At 39.5% G+C, this 23,432-nt stretch overlaps 1 protein-coding gene across 2 annotated transcripts in view; it reads left to right on the top strand.

The window, feature by feature from the left end:
- Positions 1 to 12,918: 12,918 nt before the first annotated feature.
- Positions 12,919 to 23,432, top strand: part of LOC105391330 (E3 ubiquitin-protein ligase CBL) — a 39,713-nt gene continuing 29,199 nt past the window's right edge. The window contains exon 1 of one of the 2 annotated variants that reach the window (XM_011562793.3): positions 12,919 to 13,721. In XM_011562793.3, coding sequence (XP_011561095.3) covers positions 13,180 to 13,721 — 542 coding nt within the window. In that variant the 5' untranslated portion in view covers positions 12,919 to 13,179. The remainder of the gene's footprint in view (positions 13,722 to 23,432) is intronic. The other variant, XM_048632206.1, reaches the window with a different exon arrangement.

Below are 23,432 nucleotides of genomic sequence, written 5' to 3'. Positions count from 1 at the left end.
ACCCAGTGACCAGAGGTGTCCCTCAAGGCTCCATCCTTGGACCCCTATTGTTTGCTCTCTATGCCGCTGATGTCGTAGAGTGTATAAAAAATTGTCAATTCCATATATATGCTGACGACCTGCAAATTTACCTATCGTGTTTTCCGGATGGCACTGCTAATGTAGTTAATAAGATAAATGAAGATTTGAATAAGATAGTAGAATGGTCCAAGAAGAACTCATTATTATTGAACCCTACAAAGTCAAAGTTCATGGTAATAGGCTCTAGAAAACAAGTCCAGGGTATTAATGCTATGAACCCCGACATAAAGGTAGCTGGAGAATCGATTGAAAAAGTTACAGAAGCTAGAAATCTAGGTATCTGCTTTGATTCTAATCTTCGTTTTGAAAAACATATTCTATGCCTGGTCTCTAGTTGCTTTTACCGACTAAAAGTATTATACCGTATTAGACCTTATATTAAAACGGAGGTACGTATAAAACTTTGTGAGAGCTTAGTACTATCTAAATTGAATTATGCAGATACAGTCTATGGACCTTGCCTTTATGCCAAAACACAGCGCCTACTACAGCGAGTACAGAATGCCTGCACTAGATTTTGTTATGACATCCCCCCCCGCACTCATGTGACACCTTACATAAATAAAAGTAATATGTTGAAAATAGCAAGTCGACGGTACCTACATTTTGCATGTTTATTATTTGGCGTAGTTCATAGACACATACCTGAATATCTTTATAATAAACTAAGGTGGTCCCGTGACTTCAACATGCACCGAACGCGAGCCTCCTCGTACCTGCTGCTCACTCCTCAGCACAAGACCGCCATATTCAAAGCATCGTTTTCTTTCAATGCTACTTCCTGTTGGAACCGCCTAGACCCAAGCTTGCGTAACCTGAAATCAGTCACATCATTTAGGTCAAAGTTAAAGCGAATTCTCATCTTCAAACAAAAACTGGGTTGGTGTCCTTGGTCCCTCTAGCAGTGTAGCAGTAGCGCTTACATTACTTGATTATTGCTCTTAAATATTGTATTATTTTCTATTATTTTCTCTCGTATATTATGTTAAGTATTATTTATTTACTATATAGGTATGTGTAGTACTTACTGGCATTCTTGTCACGACACGTGGGGGTGCTGTTTTCTCACTCAATCCCGAGAGATCAGGCCATCAGTCTTTGTGTTGATGTTCCACTAGTTTACTCTTTACTTTCTATGGTCCTCATGTGTTGTTGTTCTCATGAAGTGAAAATCTTAAACAGAAGAAATGAATTTAAATAAAACAAAACGACTGTTCAGATGAGCCTTGAACATGGTTGCTCAGCACTACAGATGCTGGGCACGCGACCTACTAAGATTCCGCTGACGCGCCGTAATACACGGACATCATACAAAGACATTTATGTGAATGTGTGTGTTAAATGAATTAGTATAAATAGCTAGGTTTTTTGTAAATAAATTTGTCTTCCACTAGCAGTCGGGTTTCACTTGTCTGTTGCGGGAGTCCATCCTCACCCTTATCCTTCACTGTGGCAAAGCCACCTTAGCCTTAATCGGTCACGTGAGTCTGCGTGATTGGCAGTGAAAAAACCTATCCTGTGCACATTGCACGCCGTGCACATCCCTTTTTCCTTCCCACTTTCCGTCTGTTGCCTTAGGTCGCCTGGCGCGGACATCCTGTACCTATTTATATATGTATATATCACACAATTATGTGTAGGGCTAGGGTTGTAGGGAATTAGGGACTTAGGCTCATTAGGTTGTAGGGTGTTAGGCACACCGGAACATTAGGGCCACCTCCTCACCCTGGGTGAGGTGCGCCTGAGACTGGCTATCCCGTCGCGAAAGTCTGAAAAAACCGCCAGACGTTTCGAAGTGGAAAAACTAAGAGACCCGGTATACAGGGAGGAGTTTCGTCTATCCCTTCGGAACCAATTCGAATTACTGGAGGAACTCGAAGACGAACAGATGGAAGAGTCCTGGAGCCGCATCCGCACGGCGTTCACCAGAGCTGGCGAAGAAGTGCTTGGTTACTCAAACCAGAGGAGAGAGGAGTGGATGTCTGCAGAGTTATGGCAAGCCATTAACACCAGAACACTCATCAAAGCCCAAATGCTGCCCCATCCTGGAGCATGTCCTACAGAGCTGCAGGAACGGTATCGATCACTGCGCTCATCGATCCGAAAGTTGGCACGACGAGACCGCAGAAGAGCTTATGATGAACTGGCCGATCGAGCGAACTCTGCTGCAAATCGGAAAGACATGCGTGAACTCTACGGAATCACCAAACGCATCAGTGGCCAAGGTTCCCGAACACCGAAAAAGCCGCTCAAGGACCGAAATGGCAGACTCCTGTGCACTTCTGGAGAGCAATTGAGCCGGTGGACAGAGCACTTTAAAACAGTATTGGACCGCACCCAGACAGAGCCATCACCTGGAGGGGACGTCAGTGGAGGGGATAAACTACTGGATATTGCTACGACTCCGCCTAGTTTTACCGAAATAGTCGTAGCAGTTAAGCAGCTGAAGAGCGGTAAAGCTCCAGGCATAGACAATATCCATGTGGACATGCTGAAAGCTGACGCCCCGACAACTGCTTCGCTACTCTACCCCCTTCTGACCCGAATCTGGGAAACTGGAGTGGTGCCTGCCGAATGGAAGCAAGGCCTTTTAGTGAAAGTCCCTAAGAAAGGTGATTTATCCCAGTGCGACAACTGGCGCGGCATCACCCTGCTTCCTTCTGCCGCTAAAGTGTTAGCAAAAATATTGCTCAATCGCATACTGGACAAAGTATCACCCACGCTCAGAGAAGAGCAAGCTGGATTCCGCCCCGGCCGCTCCTGCGCTGACCACACCAACACCCTGCGCATCCTGATAGAACAGTGTGTCGAATGGCAATCCGAACTATATCTCGCGTTCGTAGATTTTGAGAAAGCCTTCGACACCGTGAAGTGGAGCGCGCTGTGGTCCAGCCTGTACCGTAGAGGGATACCGAGCGCCATAGTGCGAATTGTCCAGTCCCTGTACGAGGGAAGCACGTGTAGGGTGATACATGAAAAAGAGCTGGGCTTACCAATAAATATCACCGCCGGTGTAAAACAGGGTTGCCTCTTGTCCCCGCTACTATTTATTATTGTGCTGGATGACGTCATGCGCGAGGTGACAACAAATGTCCAAGGCATCAGTTGGGGTACAAGTGTTCTGGAGGACCTCGACTACGCTGATGACATTGTACTGATATCGCCAACATTAGCCCAACTGGAAGCAAAGTTGGAGAAACTGCGAGACACTGCTGACCAGATGGGCCTGCGAATTAACCGTCGAAAAACAGTGGACATGCGCGTAAAGTCGACTGACACCGACCCACTTGTTCTGGAAAATGAAAGCCTACAGACAGTATCCCGTTTTGTGTATCTCGGCAGTACAGTCACCAACCAAGGTGGGACGGACGAAGACGTCGCAGCCAGAATAAATAAGGCGAAAGCTGCCTTCGCACAACTAAGACCGGTGTGGGACTCCAACGTGCTCAAGCGTCGCGTGAAAATCTCCCTTTTCAACTCCGTCGTCAAATCGGTTCTGCTGTTCGGTTGTGAAACGTGGAGAGTGACTAAGGGATTGATGAACAAACTACAAGTGTTCGTCAACAAATCCCTGAGGTCGATCCTCCGCATCTTCTGGCCGAACACAATCCGGAACGTTGACCTGTGGAACGTGTGTAAGCAGACCTCCATCGAACAAGAAATCGCATTGCGAAAATGGAGATGGATTGGCCACACCATCAGAAAAGGAGCCGAGAGCAAAGCGAGCATTGCCTTCGAATGGAAACCGCCGGGCGGCCACCGCAGACGCGGTCGCCCCGTGCACACATGGCGGCGCACAGTGGACGGCGAGCTGCGAGCGCAAGGCCTGAGCTGGACGGAAGCCAGAGCGGTTGCTGAGGACAGAACGGCGTGGCGCACGCTTGTGAAGGCCCTCTGTACCACTGGGGTACCATAGGACAGCAACAACAACAACCTCACCCTCACGTAATTGTATCTCCGTACAGTCAGCCGGTTATCATACAAACACTCGACACTATCAAGTACTCTCTTGACGCACATACAACAGACTAACACTTTACATTAACACTAGTCGGCGACTGTACAACGACATATAAGTAGTAGGTAGTTCTAATGAAGACTGCTTCAATATAATGTAGGGTAAAAGTACTAGTAACTGGCAGTTTAAGCGACTAGCAACACAAAAAAATATATTAAAAATAAAGTATTGGCCTGATTTAAGCACCGGTAGGCTTGAATTACTGGCAATAAGATGACGAACAATTATAGGCATAAATGGTAAAGATATATGATTAATATTCGATTTTAATGAAGTTTATATCCACTACCCCCAAAAAACCTAGTAACTGGCAGTAAAAATTAGTAACTGTCACATAATGTTTCAGTAACTGGCACCTTTTAAAAAATCATGCAATTAGGTCAATAAGTACTCAAAAATCAATAATATATTTGATATTAGGTAATGTACAATTACCTGTCAAGGTTCTGTACCGGCAAGACTCAAAATCACCGTTGTAATGGTCGACTTCTACGACAAAATGACAGTACAAGTATGCGACGAATCGTGGGTCCATATGAATGCAACAAATCGAGAAACCCTTGGATTTGGAAACGGAAATGGAGAAAGCAAATGCTTGTGGACCTTGATGTATTTATTCAGCAGCTTGGGAGAAATGACCTGGCTAAGTTGAAGACTGCTGAGTCTGCTGACGGTAGTATAGTTGCCTCTAAGCTGAAATTTCTTTCGGAAATTGAAGGTTTCTACGGCTTTCAGCTTCACATGCTCTGGGTAAAGACAGAATTAGTACAGCTCTTCTGAAAGCTATTACTATCCTCAAACAGCTTCAGAAGCTCTTTAACCAATTTTGTTTATAAGTCATGTTTTCAAGCTGTTTTATAAGGTCATAACGAACCGTGTTTCTATCAAGTTCTTCAAGGACTATAAGAAAGTCTTTGATTCCATTTAGACCTGGGCAGTTCTGGAATTCCCTCGTTGTAACATGCATAGCGGCCTTTATGCAGCAACAGTATATTATGTCTACCTTGGACAGTCTATTCGACTAGGCAGAAGCTGTAAGGTGCATAAAACAAAATATGTATTACTGGATTGGACTGCATAAGGGAAGATTTGACAAATTTTCACATAAAATGCCTGAAGGCAAAGGTCTTCAGTCAATGCGTCTTACTGGTGATGACGTATGGATCATAGACGTGGATCGTGACGTATGGATCAGCGGGCATTGGAAAGATTGGTGCTTCTTTGAAGGACCATATCAGAAATAAGGTACCCGTAATAGAACTTGAGTAACCGATACAGCTCTTAAATTCTGTATGCTCAAGTGGCATTAGGCCGGCCATAGCTGCCGAAGTACCGATGACCAGTGGGGCAAACGCGCTCTAGAGTGGAGACCACGAACAGGCAAGGGTAGCGGCGGATACCTTCGGGCCAGCTGGACCAATGACCTTATAAAGCTGACCGGTAGTGGCTGGATGAGGAAGGTTGAGAACAGAGTGCAATGTCACTGCTGGTGAGAGGTCCAGCAGTGGACAATTACAGACTACTGTAGATTGCCTTGATTTTAGTCATTTTTCTGAAAAGAAACATGAAAGAAATGTTTACCGCACCAGTAAGTGCCAGTTATTGGTGTTAAAAAAAATGTATGCAGATTAGTAACTGGCAGCCCCGTGCCAGTTATTGAAACAAAGCTGCCTAGACACTGGGGGTTTTTACAGTGCACTTTAAATCGTATTTTCTGTCGATAGAAGGTATAAAATAGCTTAAAATCACAGAACCCAAAATATTAGTAACTGGCAGGGGGGTGCCAGTTACTAAGTGAAGATATAAATTACATTTCAGTAACTAGCACCCTCAAATATAACTCAAAAGCAACTAAAATCACAGTGAATCGGGCTATTATGATATTGTTTAGACCTTCCCCTACTTCCTTGTTATTGTCACACTATCAAAAACTTATTTATTTTCGCGAAAACAGGCCATACAAATTTTGGTGTCTCCTTAAGAAAAACTTAACGCACGTGCATTTTTTTGGCGATCTTCGCCGCTTTGACTGAGATAATTTCCAGCGCCGGAAAATACTTACCTAGCGGCGTAAAATTAAACTATAATATCAATAAATAATTGGAGATTGCTGTAAACACATCAAAGATGGTCTTACTATATCCAAAAGCTTAATATATTTAGTTTTATAGTCAAAGTGCCAGTTACTGACACATGCCAGTTATACCACGATTTACCCTAATTAATAATTCATTCGTTTATATTATTATTATTATTACAATGTACATCAGATAGTTATCAACATAAAATGTCTTACCTTGCATGTTACTTTATTTAATTTTCTTTGCGTAGTCCGCCATTGCAAAATGGATCTTATGTAGTGTGCATTGTGTCCATTTTTCACTCACAGTAGTGTATATTTTATTATGAAACTGTTTCACAGTTGTGTTCAGCCGGACGGCACGGGCTGGTCTGAGCGCTGAAGCAAGTCAGCGATGGCGACCGGTCTCGCTCGCCCGCTGAAACGCCGATGGCTGTTTTGAACTTTTCGATTAATAGGGTAACGTAACGTACCTAGGGACATTTTCGACTACCCCAACTTTGAATGAAGCTATCGCAGCGTACAACTAAGATATTAATGTGAAATTTTCTTTATTCGGTAGGATATATAATCTATTATCACTAGTATTTGTGCTAAAGCTTTAGTGTGGCCAGATTTTATTAAATTAAGATAAAAGTAAAAATGCTTGTTTTGACCCAAGGTACGTTACACGTTTGTACCTTGGGACACTGTTTCTTATAGCATTGTACTATGGAAAATGCAAACTTCTAAATAACGCCTTATATCTCTGTTCTTATTGATTTACTGCATCTCTCTTCTGTCTAGTTTCACTCTGGCACTAATAAGAACAGAGATATAAGGCGTTATCTAGATGTTTGCATTTTCCATAGTACAAAGCCATAGGAAACAGTGTCCCAAGGTACAAATTTAATCGTGTCCCAAGGTACAAAAAAGCAATATTTAACCAAAATTTAAATATCTTTATTTTTAATTTAGGAATCTTTCAGATAATTGCCATGTCATAAAATTAAATAACTGAAAAGTTATACGTGACATCCATGTCTTTATTTTGAGCATGCCTCAATGAGATAAAGCAACACAAAAAACTATACAAAAGCTACTTTTGACTCCAAAAAACTTCATATTGTCTTCACCACACACTCGATGCTGGTATGATCACGAGACTCACTAGTTTTGCCAAGCGAGTAAAATACTATGCCTAGGGTAGAATTTTAATGTGTTTATTTAGCCGGATTTTAAAATACAATCAATGTCCCGAGGTACAAGCGTCCCAAGGTACGTTACGTTACCCTACCCTCAATTTGGGTAATATTTAATTTATAGATATTCTGCATTATGTCCTATTATAGCTTTCACTTGTATGTTATATTAATGTATATTATATTGTATTTGGTTAGTATTGCTATTTTAGTATCACATATATTATTTATTTATTATATTGTGTACGCCTTGGTACCTACTCATGGATGGGAGATAGTCACAAAGGACGCGACTGAAAATCAGTGCCGCGTCAGGTGGGTGGATGCCACCTCACTTGAAGCGGTGTAAGCTGAGGCGCGGGCCTTTTCGGTGCTGGACAACACACACCGTTATGTTGTATGCCTGTTATGTGTAAAATTAAGTATCTACCTATAAGTTTAGTCATATAAGTTCTTTTGTTTTATTTGTTGTTTGCTGTGTGTATTTCCTTGTGTATTTTTTGGTGTGTGGTGCTGGTCACCGAATAAATAATTTTTATCTTTATCTTATCTAGTATGGAGGTACATTTGTTGAAATATCAGCTTGATATCTTTAACCGTTTCTGAGAAAAAGGGTGGTGATAGACAGACGGACAACAAAGTGATCTTATAAGGGTTCCTTTTTTCCTTTTGAAGCCTTACCTCAAAAGGAAATCCCAAAAAAGAATAGTGACAATCGGATCAATACGAGATATTCGTAGACAATTATACATACCAACAAGCATATAAACATACATACATAAAATACATATATAAAATTTTGAATATTTGTTTATTAGCTCTAATAGATTGTAGACGACGTTGGAGACAGGGCGAAGTGGAGAGAGAAAACGAGGAAGGCAGACCCCACCACCATATGGGACACATAGCCTGAAAGAGAGAGAGAGAGCTCTAATAGATTGTCATATTTGTGAATATGGTGCAGTTCCTATAATCTTACAACATACCTAACATATGTACTTACCGAATTAAGAATCTTTTTTTGAAATGGATTGAAAAGGTTTATTATCCTTGAATTTAGTAGGATAAGTGATGCCATGCTAAAGAATTAATTAATTAATTAAAATTAATTTGATACATTTGTCATGAGTCGTGATCCTACTTAATATTATAAATGCGAAAGTTTGTGAGTATGTGTGTGTTTGTTACTCCTTCACGTCAAAACGGCTGAACCGATTTTAATGAAATTTGGAATGGAACTCCATTCCATAAGCTGACACCCTGGATTAACACATAGGCTACTTTTTATCGCGGAATTCCTACGGAAAAACTTATAAAGGCGAAATAAAAGCTGGTATTGAAATATTGGTTATTTTTGTATTAGTTCACTTGGGCAAGTAAGTAAATATTTAGATTTATCTTTTTGTATGAAAACATTTTTAAAAATTATTGCCCTGAAATGATCCAAATTTTTCCTTTATTCGGTGAAGATCTTTTCTAGTGGCATCACTTATGAAATGTCAGAATTCCGCGAGATTAAAAATTAGAGTATAGAACCAGCGCGTTTATCAAGAATATTTTTTTTTTAAAGTTTACTTAAATGCAGACGGTTGGAGTCTGTAACTTACAAGACTTTTTATTAAAAGAAAAATCTTGTGTAAACACACAAGATTTTTCTTTAATTTTACTTATTCTAACGATCTTCCGAGATCGATATAGTTAAATAGTATTTCCTTGTCGAGAATCTATTAAAAAAACATTTTTAATGATACGATACGATCTTCCAAAATCGATTAAATCGATTCAAAGTCATGCGGTTTAGATCGAGTATCGATTCACGGAGTTACGATCCATTACGATCCAAAAGATCGATTCAAGCCAGAAAATCGGACATCCCTAGTACAGATACGGCTTGATCGTGAGATGCAAGGAACATAGATAGATAGCATGGTTCAGGGTGTTAAGTTGTGCTGGTTTTACGGAGATAACAATTACTGGCAGGTATTTTATGTCAAACTATCATATTATGTAATTTTATTTCTTTTAAACTGTTATTTATTATTTTAATTAAATTTATTAATTGTAGTATATGTGTACTTTTTTTCACACCTACCGCCCAAAAAAAAGATTATTCTGGTTATCTAAAAACCCGCATGCAAAAAACATACTTACCTGACTTTTGTTATATTGTAAAAAAATGTATAAATATTTGTTTATATAAGTATTCAAGTTGATACCTACTTGTTAAAGTAGTAACAAAAAAATATGCGATAAAAAATATTTATTGTTAATCGTCTGATAATTCTTCGATAAAATTGCGATGGACTTATGCTAACGCTACAAAAGGACGAGAGCGGGGCCTCGAGCGGGGAAGCGGGGGAGAAATAGATTTTTGGGCCAGGTGTCTAGAAACTTTGCGCGGGTTGTATGGTCTAAACTTTTTTGGCCGAAACATCACTTTGCCAAGACTTATGTGGCATAAGCTCGGCATAAGGCTCGTTTCGTCTAAAACTCTTTAGGGACAATCTTTAAACATCTAAGTTTCGTTTGCTCAAATTAATGTTCGTCTATACCAATGTATAATCTTGTTTCTCCTAATGTTATCTTAATAAATAATATATTAAGTATAGCTGTTCCCGCGCGCTGCGCTTCGCCTTAAAATGTTTTCCCGTGGGTATTCCGGGATAAAAAGTAGCCTATATTCTTTCCCAGGGTCTAGACCGAATGTATACCAAATTTCATTCAAATCCGTTCAGTAGTTTTGGCGTGAAAGAGTAACAGACAGACAGACAGACAGACACAGTTACTTTCGGATGTAGTAAATGTACAAATTGTGGTAATTTTCTCCTACATCCCGAAAATAAAGATATTGAATGATTAAAAAATCGAAAGTTAACGAGCAATATAATTATTACAAACCCCATGAGATAAAACCTAAAGATAGGTGCGACGACGAGCAAAGCGAGGAGGAGCGTGTTAGGTGCACATGTTCATCAAAATCAAAGCGGAGCGCAGCGAAGCGGAGCGGAGCGTTTTCCAAACAGCGGAAACAATACAAGGCACCAGTTTGCGCTATAGAGAGAGACGCTCCGTCAAAGTTAAAGCCAAACAAATATTATTACTTTGTATAAACCTATTATAAGGAGGCCTATACCCAACAGTGGGCGATAGAAGGCTGATGATGATGATGATGATGATAAACCTATTAGTTATTAGGCTATTCAAGATTTGGCCATACCATTATTAGGCTAAACAAGATAATGCGAAATAACTTTTAACTAATCGAGATTTATGTCATACGATTTTCGGCGAAACGAGACTTTGACCAAACGTTACTATGCAACCGAAATGACGACCGAATGGCGTAGTGGTTAGTGACCTGACTACTGAGCCGATGGTCCCGGGTTCGATTCCCGGCTGGGGCAGATATTTGTTTAAACACAGATATTTGTTCTCGGGTCTTGGATGTGCCCGTAAAATGGCAATAGGCCCGCCCCCTATTACATTGGGACTAACGTAACACTCTGGCGAAAAGTGGGTGCAGCAATGCACCTCTGCTTACCCCGCAAGGGAGTACATTAGTACAAGGCGTGAGTGCGTGTTTTTTTTTGTGTTACTATGCAATACGAGATTAAGCAAATAAATCTTAGGCCAAAAAAGGTAGAACCATCCAAAATACTAAGGTGTTGATTTCCCGCGTGCCGATTTGTGACGCTGTCATTCAAAACCAGTCACAGTTTCATTGGATTCGCTATCCTTTTCTATCTTGCCAAATTTCCGTAAGGGATTTTCTTCTCCCTCGCTCGCTTTGTTGGTATATACGCTAGTATACAGGGTGATTGGTAAGTCGATGTATTCCTTTAAATGGGTTATAGTCGAAGGCATTTCCAGTCGATTGAACCCCATAATTCATTATCCGAAAGTCAACCATTTCTGAGTTATTTAAGTTTTTTAAGAATTTTGCTAAAATTTATGTTTAAAAGCAAAATATTTCAAAAACCAACGATTTTTTAAATATTTTTTTGATTGTTTTGCATTGGTGACACCTTAGTCAACTAATCATTATCATTAATTGCGCAAAATTTAACTTAATTTAGACACAGTGCTTCAAAATAGATGAAACGTTAAGAAAATGTTACGAAAGATGAAATCAAAAAAGCTAATTAAAAAAAGAATTTTATCTGACAATTTTTCAGGCACTACAGCTTAAAAACATACCTAATCAATTAAATTTATAAGCTTTAAAATGACATATTCCAATCTAAAATCAATTAAGGTATGACCAAGATAATAGCCAAAACAACCGCATAGGCGGACAAAGTAGGGAAACAACCAAGATTTTGTTCCAATTTTAAGGTAAGAAGTATTGTAACTAGACTTATTCGAACCGTTTACTAATAATTGTGTTCCAATAGTGCGGTTCCTCAAATGCCCAGATCTAGGACAAGGTTGCTTCACCGAAATAATGCTTGTCCGATAACACGGTTAGCCAAAAGTACCTTTCGATGACGATAGGTTCAACGATAGAATGCTTTTTAGACTTTAGACGTTAGTTTTTAAATATTTTGCTTTTAAACATAAATTGTGGCAAAATTCTTAAAAAAACTTAAAACTTAAATAACCCAGAAATGGTTGACTTTCGGATAATGCATTATGGAGTTCAATCGGCTGGAAACGCCTTCGTCTACAACCCATTTAAAGGAATACATCGACTTTCCAATCACCCTGTATACTAAGTCTATGGATAGACCGTACTTGATTGCACAGAAATACAGAAAATACAAAACATTGAAGGTAAGATTGGTGCTGGTGGCCTTAGAATGTACTTCTCTAATGAGAAGGTTATAGAGAAAATAATACTGGAGAAGGTGAGATATTCTTTAGGAAAGTTGTTCAGTTGGGTCATCATTTCTAAACTCGGATAGTCGCATTGGCCGGCAATAGCATACCTACGCTTAGAATAAAGATATTATTGACTATGGCTAGTTTATGGACACTTGTGAAAAAGTACTCTGTGGCTAATAGGGATGTGACAAACAAAACTAAAATTGGTGTCGTATATCGATAAAGTGATAGCCAATAGATAAGAGAGTAAAATAATACTAATGAGTGCCGCCGCCGTTATGAATGGTATGTACTGCATGGTAAGAAAAACTTATGAAAATGAATTAATTTTATCGATACAGCAGCTTCGCTTACTCGCCACATAAGATAATTATCTTATCGTGTGGTTATTTTTTAATTTAGTAAACATTAACAGTGCCTAAACTACCACACAGTGTTGACAGTCTCACTCTGAGCACTGTTTTTTTTTTTTTTATTGCAGTGCTCTTGTATGAAGGTTATAAGGCGCCGACACACTAGCGGACGTGGCTTACGGACGCGGCTGTCAGCCGCGACTGATAGTGCGCATGGTCTTTTGGGACAGTTAGTGCCAGATCGCTCTCGGACGTCTGAAAGCTGAACGACAAAGACGTCCGCTAGTGTATCGGCGCCTTTACAAGAGCCATTATCTCGTATCGATATGTTGTTTGTGTTTTTTTGCTAAGTTGGAACTTCTCTAGTAAAATAACCACAGATTAAAAAAGCAGCCACGGCCGCTCGCGTCGCGAATCGGATGGGATGTGTCAAAATTTCAGAAATCCTCTCAAATTGAAATTTTAATTGCCTCACGCAAAGTAAGATTTTGTTGTAACTTAAATGATGTGCGTTTCCGTAATAATGAAAAAACATTCGCTGGAGTACCTTATTATCAAGTGATGCCATTGCAAGCGTTCTAATACCCCGTTAGTGAAGAGAATTGTTGTTTTCATTTGTATGTCATCGGAGTTCGGTCAAAAATGGCTGCTCAACGACACAAGTCGCAACAGAAGAACATTTCCTCGATATTTTCCAAGCTCCACGGCGCATTTAGCGACGCCGTGTGCCCCACGAAGCTAGCGACAGACAAACGGACATTAGACAAAACGTGGAAACTCATGGACAAAGTGGTGAAGTTGTGTCAACACCACAAAATGAATCTGAAAAACAGTCCCCCGTTCATCCTCGATATTTTACCGGATACGTACCAGAGACTGCGAGTGATCTACTCCAAGTATGAGGACAATATGCAGGCGTTAAACAGCAATGAGCACTTTAATATATTTATAATAAATTTGATTAAAAAGTGTAAGCAAGCCATCAAGTTGTTTAAGGAAGGAAAGGAGAAGATGTTTGATGAGAACTCACACTATAGACGGAACCTGACGAAGCTCAGCCTGGTGTTCAGCCACATGCTCAGCGAGCTGAAAGCGATGTTCCCGAGCGGGGTGTTCGCCGGCGACCAGTTCCGTATCACTAAGAGTGATGCCGCAGAGTTCTGGAGATCCAATTTTGGGAACAGGTTAGTCAGAGTTATCATTATGTATGAAGAATATGTTTACAACACAGTGGAGTGCCTAAAAACTCTTTCTTTCAGCTAATCTAAGTCAGTGTTTTTCAACCTTTTTCATGATGCGACCCCCTTGGTACAAAAAAATATTTCGCGACCCCCTTCACCCCTCAGTTTTTTTATCATACTTTATGTATGTGTAGTGTATCATACAGGGTGTCCCAAAAGTCAACGTCATCCCTTAAAGGGCTGATAGGTCAGCTCATGAGAGGCCAGAATATCACAATATGACCTTAGTAAAAACTCGATAATTTTCGAGATATTGACACTTTTATAAATTTGCTGAAAATCGACACCTTGGATCAGTTTTTTGCGTGCCGCCGGTACAAAAATCCATATTGTTAGAATTTGTTTGGTGTTGCATCACCCTGTATAGCCCTGCTATTGATCGCAGTCAAAAAAAATATCTAGTTAAAAACACGGTTTTCAAAGTCATAAAAGGTAATCGTATTTTTTTAAAAACAACTTTGACTCTACATACTGTAAAAAAAATATACCACGCAAACCTGGCACCTTATTTGAAAAGATTGCTCATTTAATGCAGTTTCCAAAATGGTGTGAAACGTTGCTATTGTTTTAATTAACAAAAAAGTTATTGCTATTTTAGTACAAAACGACCTCGATGTAAAATTGTTTGAAGGAAATTTATCTGACTGAATTTATTAAGGGTAAGTCATGTTTGAATGAGTAAAAGTAAAATAGGTGGTGGGGTCAGCCGTGGCAACATAGATGACGCAAAAATAGCTAAGAAAAAACTTACCAAACTCTTATAAAACTTATTTTGCGTTTTTCACACCTTATTTAAAAAAAACAAACATTTATTGACTTTTATTTTTATTTTTCAAAATTATAACACCACATTATTATATTAAGTACATAATCAGCAAAAAATAATACTCATTAATGGTCATAATCATAATTTTGAGAGTTTGGTTTTGTTTAACAATAACTTTAAAATAAATAACAAGTAATTAGAGGTAATGTTAATGACAAACTGATCTGTCCCTTTTTTGGATACTGTGGGTGTACAATGTACATGTGTAAGCGTTTTACTCGTACAATATCACACATTAGCACTACTCAGGAATGTACGTTACCATGCGCTACATTTATGGGGAATGTGGAGTTGCTATAGTCCACTTTTTTCGAGAAAGATACTCAAAATGCGTTTTTTTTTTTATTAACTGTGACAACGTTGTCTCTTCACTCCCGGCCACACCACCTATTTTACTTTTATTCATTCCCACATGACTTACCCTTAATAAATTCAGTCAGATAAATTTCCTTCAAACAATTTTACATCGAGGTCGTTTTTTACTAAAATAGCAATAACTTTTTTGTTAATTGAAACAATAGCAACGTTTCATACCATTTTGGAAACTGCATTTTTTTTTTTTTTTTGTTCTCTTTCTCATCTGCCATCGACATTCTGTCTTCATCAGATTGTTTGTTCATTATCCCTCGTTGTTTTGGGTGATGGTCCAGTGAACATCATCTCCTTGGTTTCTAATTCCAGCTTATCTCCACTTAGATTCTGTCACTGAGGGACAGGATGTGCCATCGCTTCAACCGTCGAGTATCCTCGGGGTCACTCATCAGTAGATCTCTCGCTAATTTGTTGGTATGTCCCTGTAACCTGTCCTGATATTTGGAGCTGTATGAGCATATTTCCTCTTTCACTGTGGGCATCCCCAGGTACTCGTGTATTTCAGCATTTCGGGTATACCAAGTAGCACCAGATATGTCCCTGAGTACTTTATTCTGAAAGCGTTGTAGGATTTCCAGGTTGGAGTTGCTTGCAGATCCCCAGAGTTGGATGCCGTAAGTCCAGATTGGCTTTATGGTGCACTTGTACACCAGCAGTTTGTTGTTGAGTGAGAGAGGCGACTGTCTTCCTATCAGCCAATTCAGCTTCTGATATTGTAGGTTAGCTTCTGTTTTTTTGGCTTTGATGTGTTCAGCCCAAGTAAGTCGTCTATCTAGTCTCAGACCAAGGTACTTCACACAATTTTTATGCGGTAGTTGTTCCCGTCCCAAGTTAACAGGGGGGCAGTCACCTTTGCGTAGGGTGAATGTGACGTGAACCGATTTTGTGGCACTGGATTTGATCCTCCATTTTTGCAGCCAGACATCAATATCGTCCAGTTGTGCTTGCAGTTTCTGTGAGGCTAGGATGGGGTCTTTATTGCTCGAGAGACAGGCTGTGTCATCAGCGTAAGTTGCCATAACAACATCATCATCTTTGCAAGGCAAGTCGGCTGTGTAGATGGAGTATAGCACTGGACCGAGGACTGAACCCTGTGGGACAGATGCTTGGATCTCATATAGTTTTGAAGTAGTTTCTCCTATTTTGACTTGGAATTTCCTGCCATGTAGGTAAGATTTGAGCACCATGAAGAAGGAATTAGGTACCAGGTTTTTCATTTTAAATAGGAGACCCTTGTGCCACACCCTATCAAAGGCCTGTTGTATATCTAGGAAGGCTGCAGAGCAGTACTCTTTTTTTTCTAGGGACAGTCGTATCTTTTCCACAATGCGGTGTATTTGTTCAACAGTGGAGTGCTCTTCTCGAAATCCGAACTGATGATCAGGGATAACTTTTTCTTCATCGAGTATAGGTTTTAATCTTCGCAGGAACACCTTTTCAAACACTTTGGATAGTAATGGTAGCAGGCTTATAGGCCTGTACGAGCCAGGATCAGTGGGTGGCTTGCCATCTTTGGGGGTCATACATATCTGCGACACTTTCCATAGTTTAGGATAATATTGTATTCGAAAGACAGCATTGAATAGCATTGTCAGGAAAACTACTGGCTTTCTAGGAAGATGCTTCAGAATTTCCCCAGTTATGAGGTCAAAACCCGGTGCCTTTTTGTTGCTTAGCTTCATTATTGTTCGGTGTAGCTCGTTGGGTGTCACTAGTTTTATTGGAGGTGATAGTTGTTGGTCACTATTTATCACTTGGTCTATTTCTTTTTCAAATTCCATCATATTTGAACTGTTTGGTGTGAAAACTTGACTAAGGTGCTCTGCAAAGACATCAACTTTCTCTTGTGGTGTTTTAGCCCAAGTACCCTGCGGTGTTCTGATAGGAGGAATTGGTTGCTGTGGCCTTTTCAAGTTTTTTGTTATCTTCCACAATGAGTAGTTGTCTTTCTTTGTGGCTGAGAGTTGAGATAACTTATCTTTAAAGGTTGCATTTTGATTTTCTTCTATTATCTCCTTTAGTTCTCTGGCTGCTCTATTTAGATTCATTTTGTCTTGAGAAGATCGACTCAGTTGCCACTGCCTTCTGAGTTTTCGTTTTTCACCGATTTTTCTTCTTATTTCCAATGGTATGTTTACTGGTTTTGCTGAGAATTTGATTTCAGGTGTTGAACGCCAGGCTGCTTCATCAGTGGCTTCATCAATATCTTCTTCTGTTTTCAGTCTCACTTTTAGATCTACACCTTCGTTGAGATACTCTGCAAAGGCGTCCCAGTCTGTTTTATGGTTGTAGAGTGTCAATGGAGGCTCTCTATAAATTATATTTGTACTGAACGTACCTATGACAAGTGAGTGGTCAGATATTGTGTCTAGACAGGATTCCACGTCACAGTATAAATCTGAAAGACCCTTTTTTATAAAGAAATCAAGCAGGTCGGGTATTTTATTTGGATCTGTCGGCCAGTAAGTAGGTTCACCAGTGGATAAGGAAGTCAGCTTGCAGGAGTCTAAGCACCTTTTGAGTTCACGCCCTCGAGTTGTGATTAATCTTGAGCCCCAAAAGGTGTGCTTGCTGTTCCAGTCGCCGCCGCTGATAAATCTGGGGCCCAATGATTTGAAATAGCAAGCCCACATTCCCTCACTCACAGTGTGTTTGGGAGGGCAGTACACAGCGCTGACATTGATGGCTCCACTTCTACCTTCCACTGTAACAGTGGTAGCTTGTATATACTCTTCTTGGAATGTACTATGAAGGTGATGTTTTATACTGCTCCTTATTAGGACTGCTGAGCCACCTTGTGAAGTGCCTTTAGGGTGATTACTAACATAAATATTATAGCCATCCAAATTAAACTCCTTGTGGTCATTTAAGTGGGTTTCCGATATAAGCATTATGTCAATTTTATTTATTTCGAGTATTACTGATAGTTCATTTTTGCTTGACGTAAGTCCGTTTATATTGTATGTTCCAATTCTCAAGTTATTCATGGTAGTTTCTGCACAAGCGTTGTTAAAAGGTTCATAAGAATGACCATGTTGTTCAGAAGGAGTTCTATTTTTTCAGCTTGTTTATTCATTGTATTCATTAGTATTGAGTAGATATTGTTGCCGTCATCATGGTTTTGATGTATTTGGATGTTAGGCTGCGGTCTGGTAGAATCAACAGCTGGTGATGATGATGATGATAGTGGATTTGTTTCTTTAGCAGATAAACACACCGTAGCATCTCTGTAGGACATGGTAGTTGTGTTCTTGTTTTGTTCCATGGAGACAGGTACGCTGCTTCTAGATACAGTTTCCTTTACTTTGTCCGCTGTATGCTTCAAAGTGTTACGTTTGGTTTTCCTATTCATCATTTCAACATACACATTGCATCACTTATAATTGGCCGGGTGTTCGCCTTCACATAAGGTGCACTTGGCAGGGGTGTTGTTACTCTTTGTGCATTCTGTAGTTTTATGATCCTCGGCACATTTTACACATTTGTATGGCCTCATACAATTATTTTTTGTATGACCATACTTTTGGCACCTTGTACACTGAGGAATAATGGTACTTTTCCTTGGGTCTTCGATGAGTACTCGCTGGTGGAAGATATATCTTATTTCCTTTACCAGTTTGTTGTTTTCATTTTGCTCAACATTGACAATGAAGATGTTGTATGGTTCTTTAGTACCTCTCCTTCGAATGTTAACTACTTCACCTCTTACCTTGTTACCAGTATCTTCGATTGCTTTTATGATCACATCCTTTGGAGTAGTGTGATGTAGGTTTTTAATGAAGAACTTGACAGAGCGGTCTTCTTTCCTGGTGAATGTGTGCCCAATAAGCCCCTTCTCCCTAATGTGCTCAATGAGCTTTTTGTAAATGTCTGCTGTTTTAGAGGATAATATAAGCTGATTTTTTGAAACAACTTTATATGAATAGTCGTCCTGGCCTACTACTTCTTCGATGCTAATGGTTAGCTGGTTTAGGTCTTCCACACCATACAAGAATATCGGCGGAGGTTTGGAGGGTTGTTTGGGTTTCATACCAACCAAATTTGGGACAGATTTAATTGTGCTAGTGTCATCGACATGCAATGAGGAGTAGCGGTTAGTTAGTGGCACATCCTTTTCAGGAGATGGTGACTGGTTTTGTTTTTTTCTCTTGTATCTACTTTGTTGGCTAAGCACTGGCACTGTTTGCCAGTCATCTTCACTTAGTGGTGGTTGGTTTTGAGGATCAAGATTGATTTTGGTTGATAATGATAACTGGGACATTTGATTCCCAGCTGATGTTTTGGAAACCTTTCCCGTGGTCGAAACTACTGGGATTGGTGGTTTAGCAGGTTGATTCACTTGTTGTGCATTCATATTGCCGTTGTGAGGTGATTTATTATTGAAATATATAAGGATTCATCATTAAAATTTGTTGAAATTTAAATTTAGGCAAAAAAAACAATTTGAGGGTATGCAACTATTTTTTCGAAGTATGAAGAGTTGTTAGGTGAAATTATTTTCACTGATTTGGTGTTATTTCACTGTGATTTTCAAAGATAACACTTTCACAGGTGCCACTGATGTTGATTCACACTTCACAATAGATTTTAGCCACAAATTCACAATGTTTTGCATGAAACTGAAATTATTTCCTAGAGCACATTTGCTTTGGGTGACAGTTGGAGAAAAAAAAAAACTACTACTAAAATAGCATTAACTTTTTTGTTAATTAAAACAATAGCAACGTTTCACACCATTTTGGAAACTGCATTAAATGAGCAATCTTTTCAAATAAGGTGCCAGGTTTGCGTGGTATATTCTTTTTACAGTATGTAGAGTCAAAGTTGTTTTTAAAAAAATACGATTACCTTTTATGACTTTGAAAACCGTGTTTTTAACTAGATATTTTTTTTGACTGCGATCAATAGCAGGGCTATACAGGGTGATGCAACACCAAACAAATTCTAACAATATGGATTTTTGTACCGGCGGCACGCAAAAAACTGATCCAAGGTGTAGATTTTCAGCAAATTTATAAGAGTGTCAATATCTCTAAAATTATCGAGTTTTTACCAAGGTCATATTGTGATATTCTGGCCTCTCATGAGCTGACCTATCAGCCCTTTAAGGGATGACGTTGACTTTTGGGACACCCTGTATATGTCAGTATTTCCAATATTCATTCCATACGACGTACTTATGATCTTCATGATTAGGATTCGGATATAAGTACATACTTATCGGATATAAAAACATATTATTTTACAATTACACTCACGGGCAAAGAAAAGGTTCTACTCAGAAAAACAATTAATTCTAAACGGTAAAAGCTAGCTTAATGATACCTTCTGCAACATTAAAGTACATTTAACAGAGCATCAGGATATAACTAACTAATAACAGTAGTATTTTGTTCAATTTTTTTATTAAATATTTGAAATTGTTTCAGTTGTTTGGTATCGGAATTTTATGTGTTTTTACTTTTTCATTGCTCGTGAGTGTAAATACATCAAATAAGTTGCCATACGGTCCGCAACGAAAAAAAATAGTTGTGGTCGTTGTCTTTGAACTAAAATAACTTTGATGCTTGACACAATCTTTTACTGAAGAAGTCAGTTTTATACCTGGTATGAAAATGGTTTTAGATAATTTTGAAAGAATAATTGTGTAATCATTTCTGAGAGCAAGAGATATCGGAGAACACTGGGTAGAGGTGGATCTTAAATACATTTCTAAATGCAGCCATAAATGAGGCTAATTTACCAAATAAGATCAAAAGTATCTGCGGATGGGATGTTACACCTGGAACTCTTCTAATTTGAATACCTTTTGGTTAATGAGAAAAATAGAATACTCGAAATTGAGAACTGCGGCTTTGAAGTGTTTGATTCCATTTGCCACCTCGTACATACTTATGCGAGTTGTCATTTTCACCGATGGTCCAGATAAAACATTTTCATTGATGGCCCAGATAAGAAGTAAGATAAATTCAATTTGGAAAACTATTTAATACTATGTGTCGCAAAATATCAACAGATCCACAATGGAATTTTTTTTATTAATAAAAAACAACACAATAACGCGCGTCTTAAGCTGCGTACACACCGGGCCAACGAACGGCCAACGAAGGATATTTATCGTTCGCTAGCGTTGGCCTCCGCATATCCAAGTAATTATCAAATTGGACATCTACACGCTACGCTCTCTAGTTTCAACTGAGCGTTCGTTCGTTGGCCTTCGGCGATCGTCCAAACAGGGTTCGTTAAAATAGCTCGATTTCTTTGATGTTGCCGCCACGCTTCGGATCGCCGGCACACGCCAACGAGCGATCGTTGGCATTCGCTAATCCGTCCACATTGCACCAACGAAGGCCAACGAAACCCGTTCGTTGGCCTTCGTTGGGCCGGTGTGTACGCAGCTTTAGGATTTTATTTTCTGTTTATTGAAATGTTTGTGAGTAATTATTCTTTTGTTAAAATTCTCTTACAGTAAGAGAATTTTAAATCAGAGTCTTAATAATAAATATGAATATGTATTGGTCTTTATTGGTTTTCTGTACTAAAGTACTCAGTTTTTTCGACCCCTGGCGACCCCCCTACAGAAGCTTCGCGACCCCCCAGGGGGTCTAAACTATACTCAAAAGCATATAAAAGTGCTTGAGTTTCTGGAATGGTCACCTGAAAGAGAGAATACTGTGTGTGAATCACAAATATTTGATGGACTCTAGTTTATTTATAGGCTCAATAGGAGTTAGTGTACATTTTGTTAGTTTCTAATGTTACTGAGAAGGGCTCTGATTAAGATTTTTTTTTAAATTGGATGAACCGCCTATCGCCTATTGACTTGACTTGAAAATATTTGTTATTGGCACATTGCTGAATAAAAGATACTTATGCCTATTCAGAGGAGGCATAGTGCAACAGTAAACATAAGTTAGTTAGTGATTGTTGGACCAAGGTGGGTATAGACCGTTGAATCCCTTATTAAGTTAATTCAATAAAAGCATTTTTTTTACTCAAAACATGAACAATGTTCATAGTGAGAATCAAACCTGTAACCTTCATTGTTATAAACTTTCAATGAATGCAATGTGTAGGCAAAAGAATCAAAATTATTATAAGGTATTCAATTAGAAAAAAAAAAATTGTGTGAATTGAAGTAGGTATAAAGTAAACAATGGGATATCAAAATTATTGTGTTAGTGTGAATATCTGATGATTACTGCAATCAAATCTATTTATAGCCACAATGCCTAGATGGTAAATAGTGTACTTATTGCTATTTATAAGTAAATCATCATTGGTCTGTTTTTTTATCGGTCGGTCAGTTTGTGGCTGGAATAAACACGTACGGGTGGCTCACAGTCAGGCTCGACACTATTTTAATATCTGGGCATTACATGGGAAACACCTCCACGGGTGTATGCACAAAGATATGTCTCTTTCTAGGAAGAAGTTTAAAGCTAAATTGAAATGGTGTCAAAATAATCAAGACCAGATTAAAATGGACATCATAGCTAGTCACCATCAAGCTAAAAACTTCCGTAAATTCTGGAAAGAGACAAATAAATTGAACCCTAGAGTGGGCCTGCCTGTGACCGTGGATGGAGTAAGTGAGCCTCGGGACATTGCGAAATTTCTTGATCGCTTTAAGGTACAGTCTCCGTTGGGTCCAGCGGCGTCGCCGCGGGTGTTCGCGCCTGGCAGCCGGCGTGCTGGTGACGCATCTGAGCTGGGGCAAGTCGCCGGGACACGACGGCCTCAGTATCGAGCATTTGCAATATGCAGGCGTGCATTTGCCAAGGATACTGGCGCTGTTTTATACTCACTGTATAAGACACGTGTATCTACCTGAGGAGCTAATGATTAAGGTGGTGGTGGTGATGTGGTGCCAGTGATTAAGGATAAAAATGGGGATGCCTCAGATAAGGCAAACTATAGACCGATATCACTGGCGACCATATTAGCTTAAGTGTTGGACAGTGTGCTTGACTCATATTTGGAGAAACACCTTCAACTGCACGATGCGCAATTTGGCTTTAGAGCTGGATTGTCCACGGAATCAGCCATACTATGTCTCAAGCACACTGTTCGATATTACACTGACAGGAGTACGCCTGTGTATGCATGCTTTCTGGACCTTTCGAAGGCATTTGATCTCGTGTCCTATGACATATTATGGAATAAACTTTATAGCGAGACCGATCTACCTGTAGAGCTCACAGAAACATTCCGATTTTGGTACCAAAACCAAACTATAACTAACAATTCCGTACGATGGGCTGGTGCAATGTCGGACATGTATAGGTTGGAGTGCGGGGGGAGGCAGGGGGGTTTGAGCTCACCAAAACTCTTCAGCCTGTACATGAACGACCTGATCGAGAGGCTCAGCGGCGCCGCAGTCGGCTGTTCTATTGATGGTAAAATGGTCAACAATATCAGTTACGCCGACGATATGGTGCTGCTGACGCCATCAG

The sequence above is a fragment of the Plutella xylostella genome, chromosome 31 (genome assembly GCF_932276165.1).
Source record: "Plutella xylostella chromosome 31, ilPluXylo3.1, whole genome shotgun sequence".
Lineage (NCBI taxonomy): Eukaryota > Metazoa > Arthropoda > Insecta > Lepidoptera > Plutellidae > Plutella > Plutella xylostella.
Note: the sequence above shows the minus strand (reverse complement) of the source record. Positions and strands in the feature narration are given on the sequence as shown.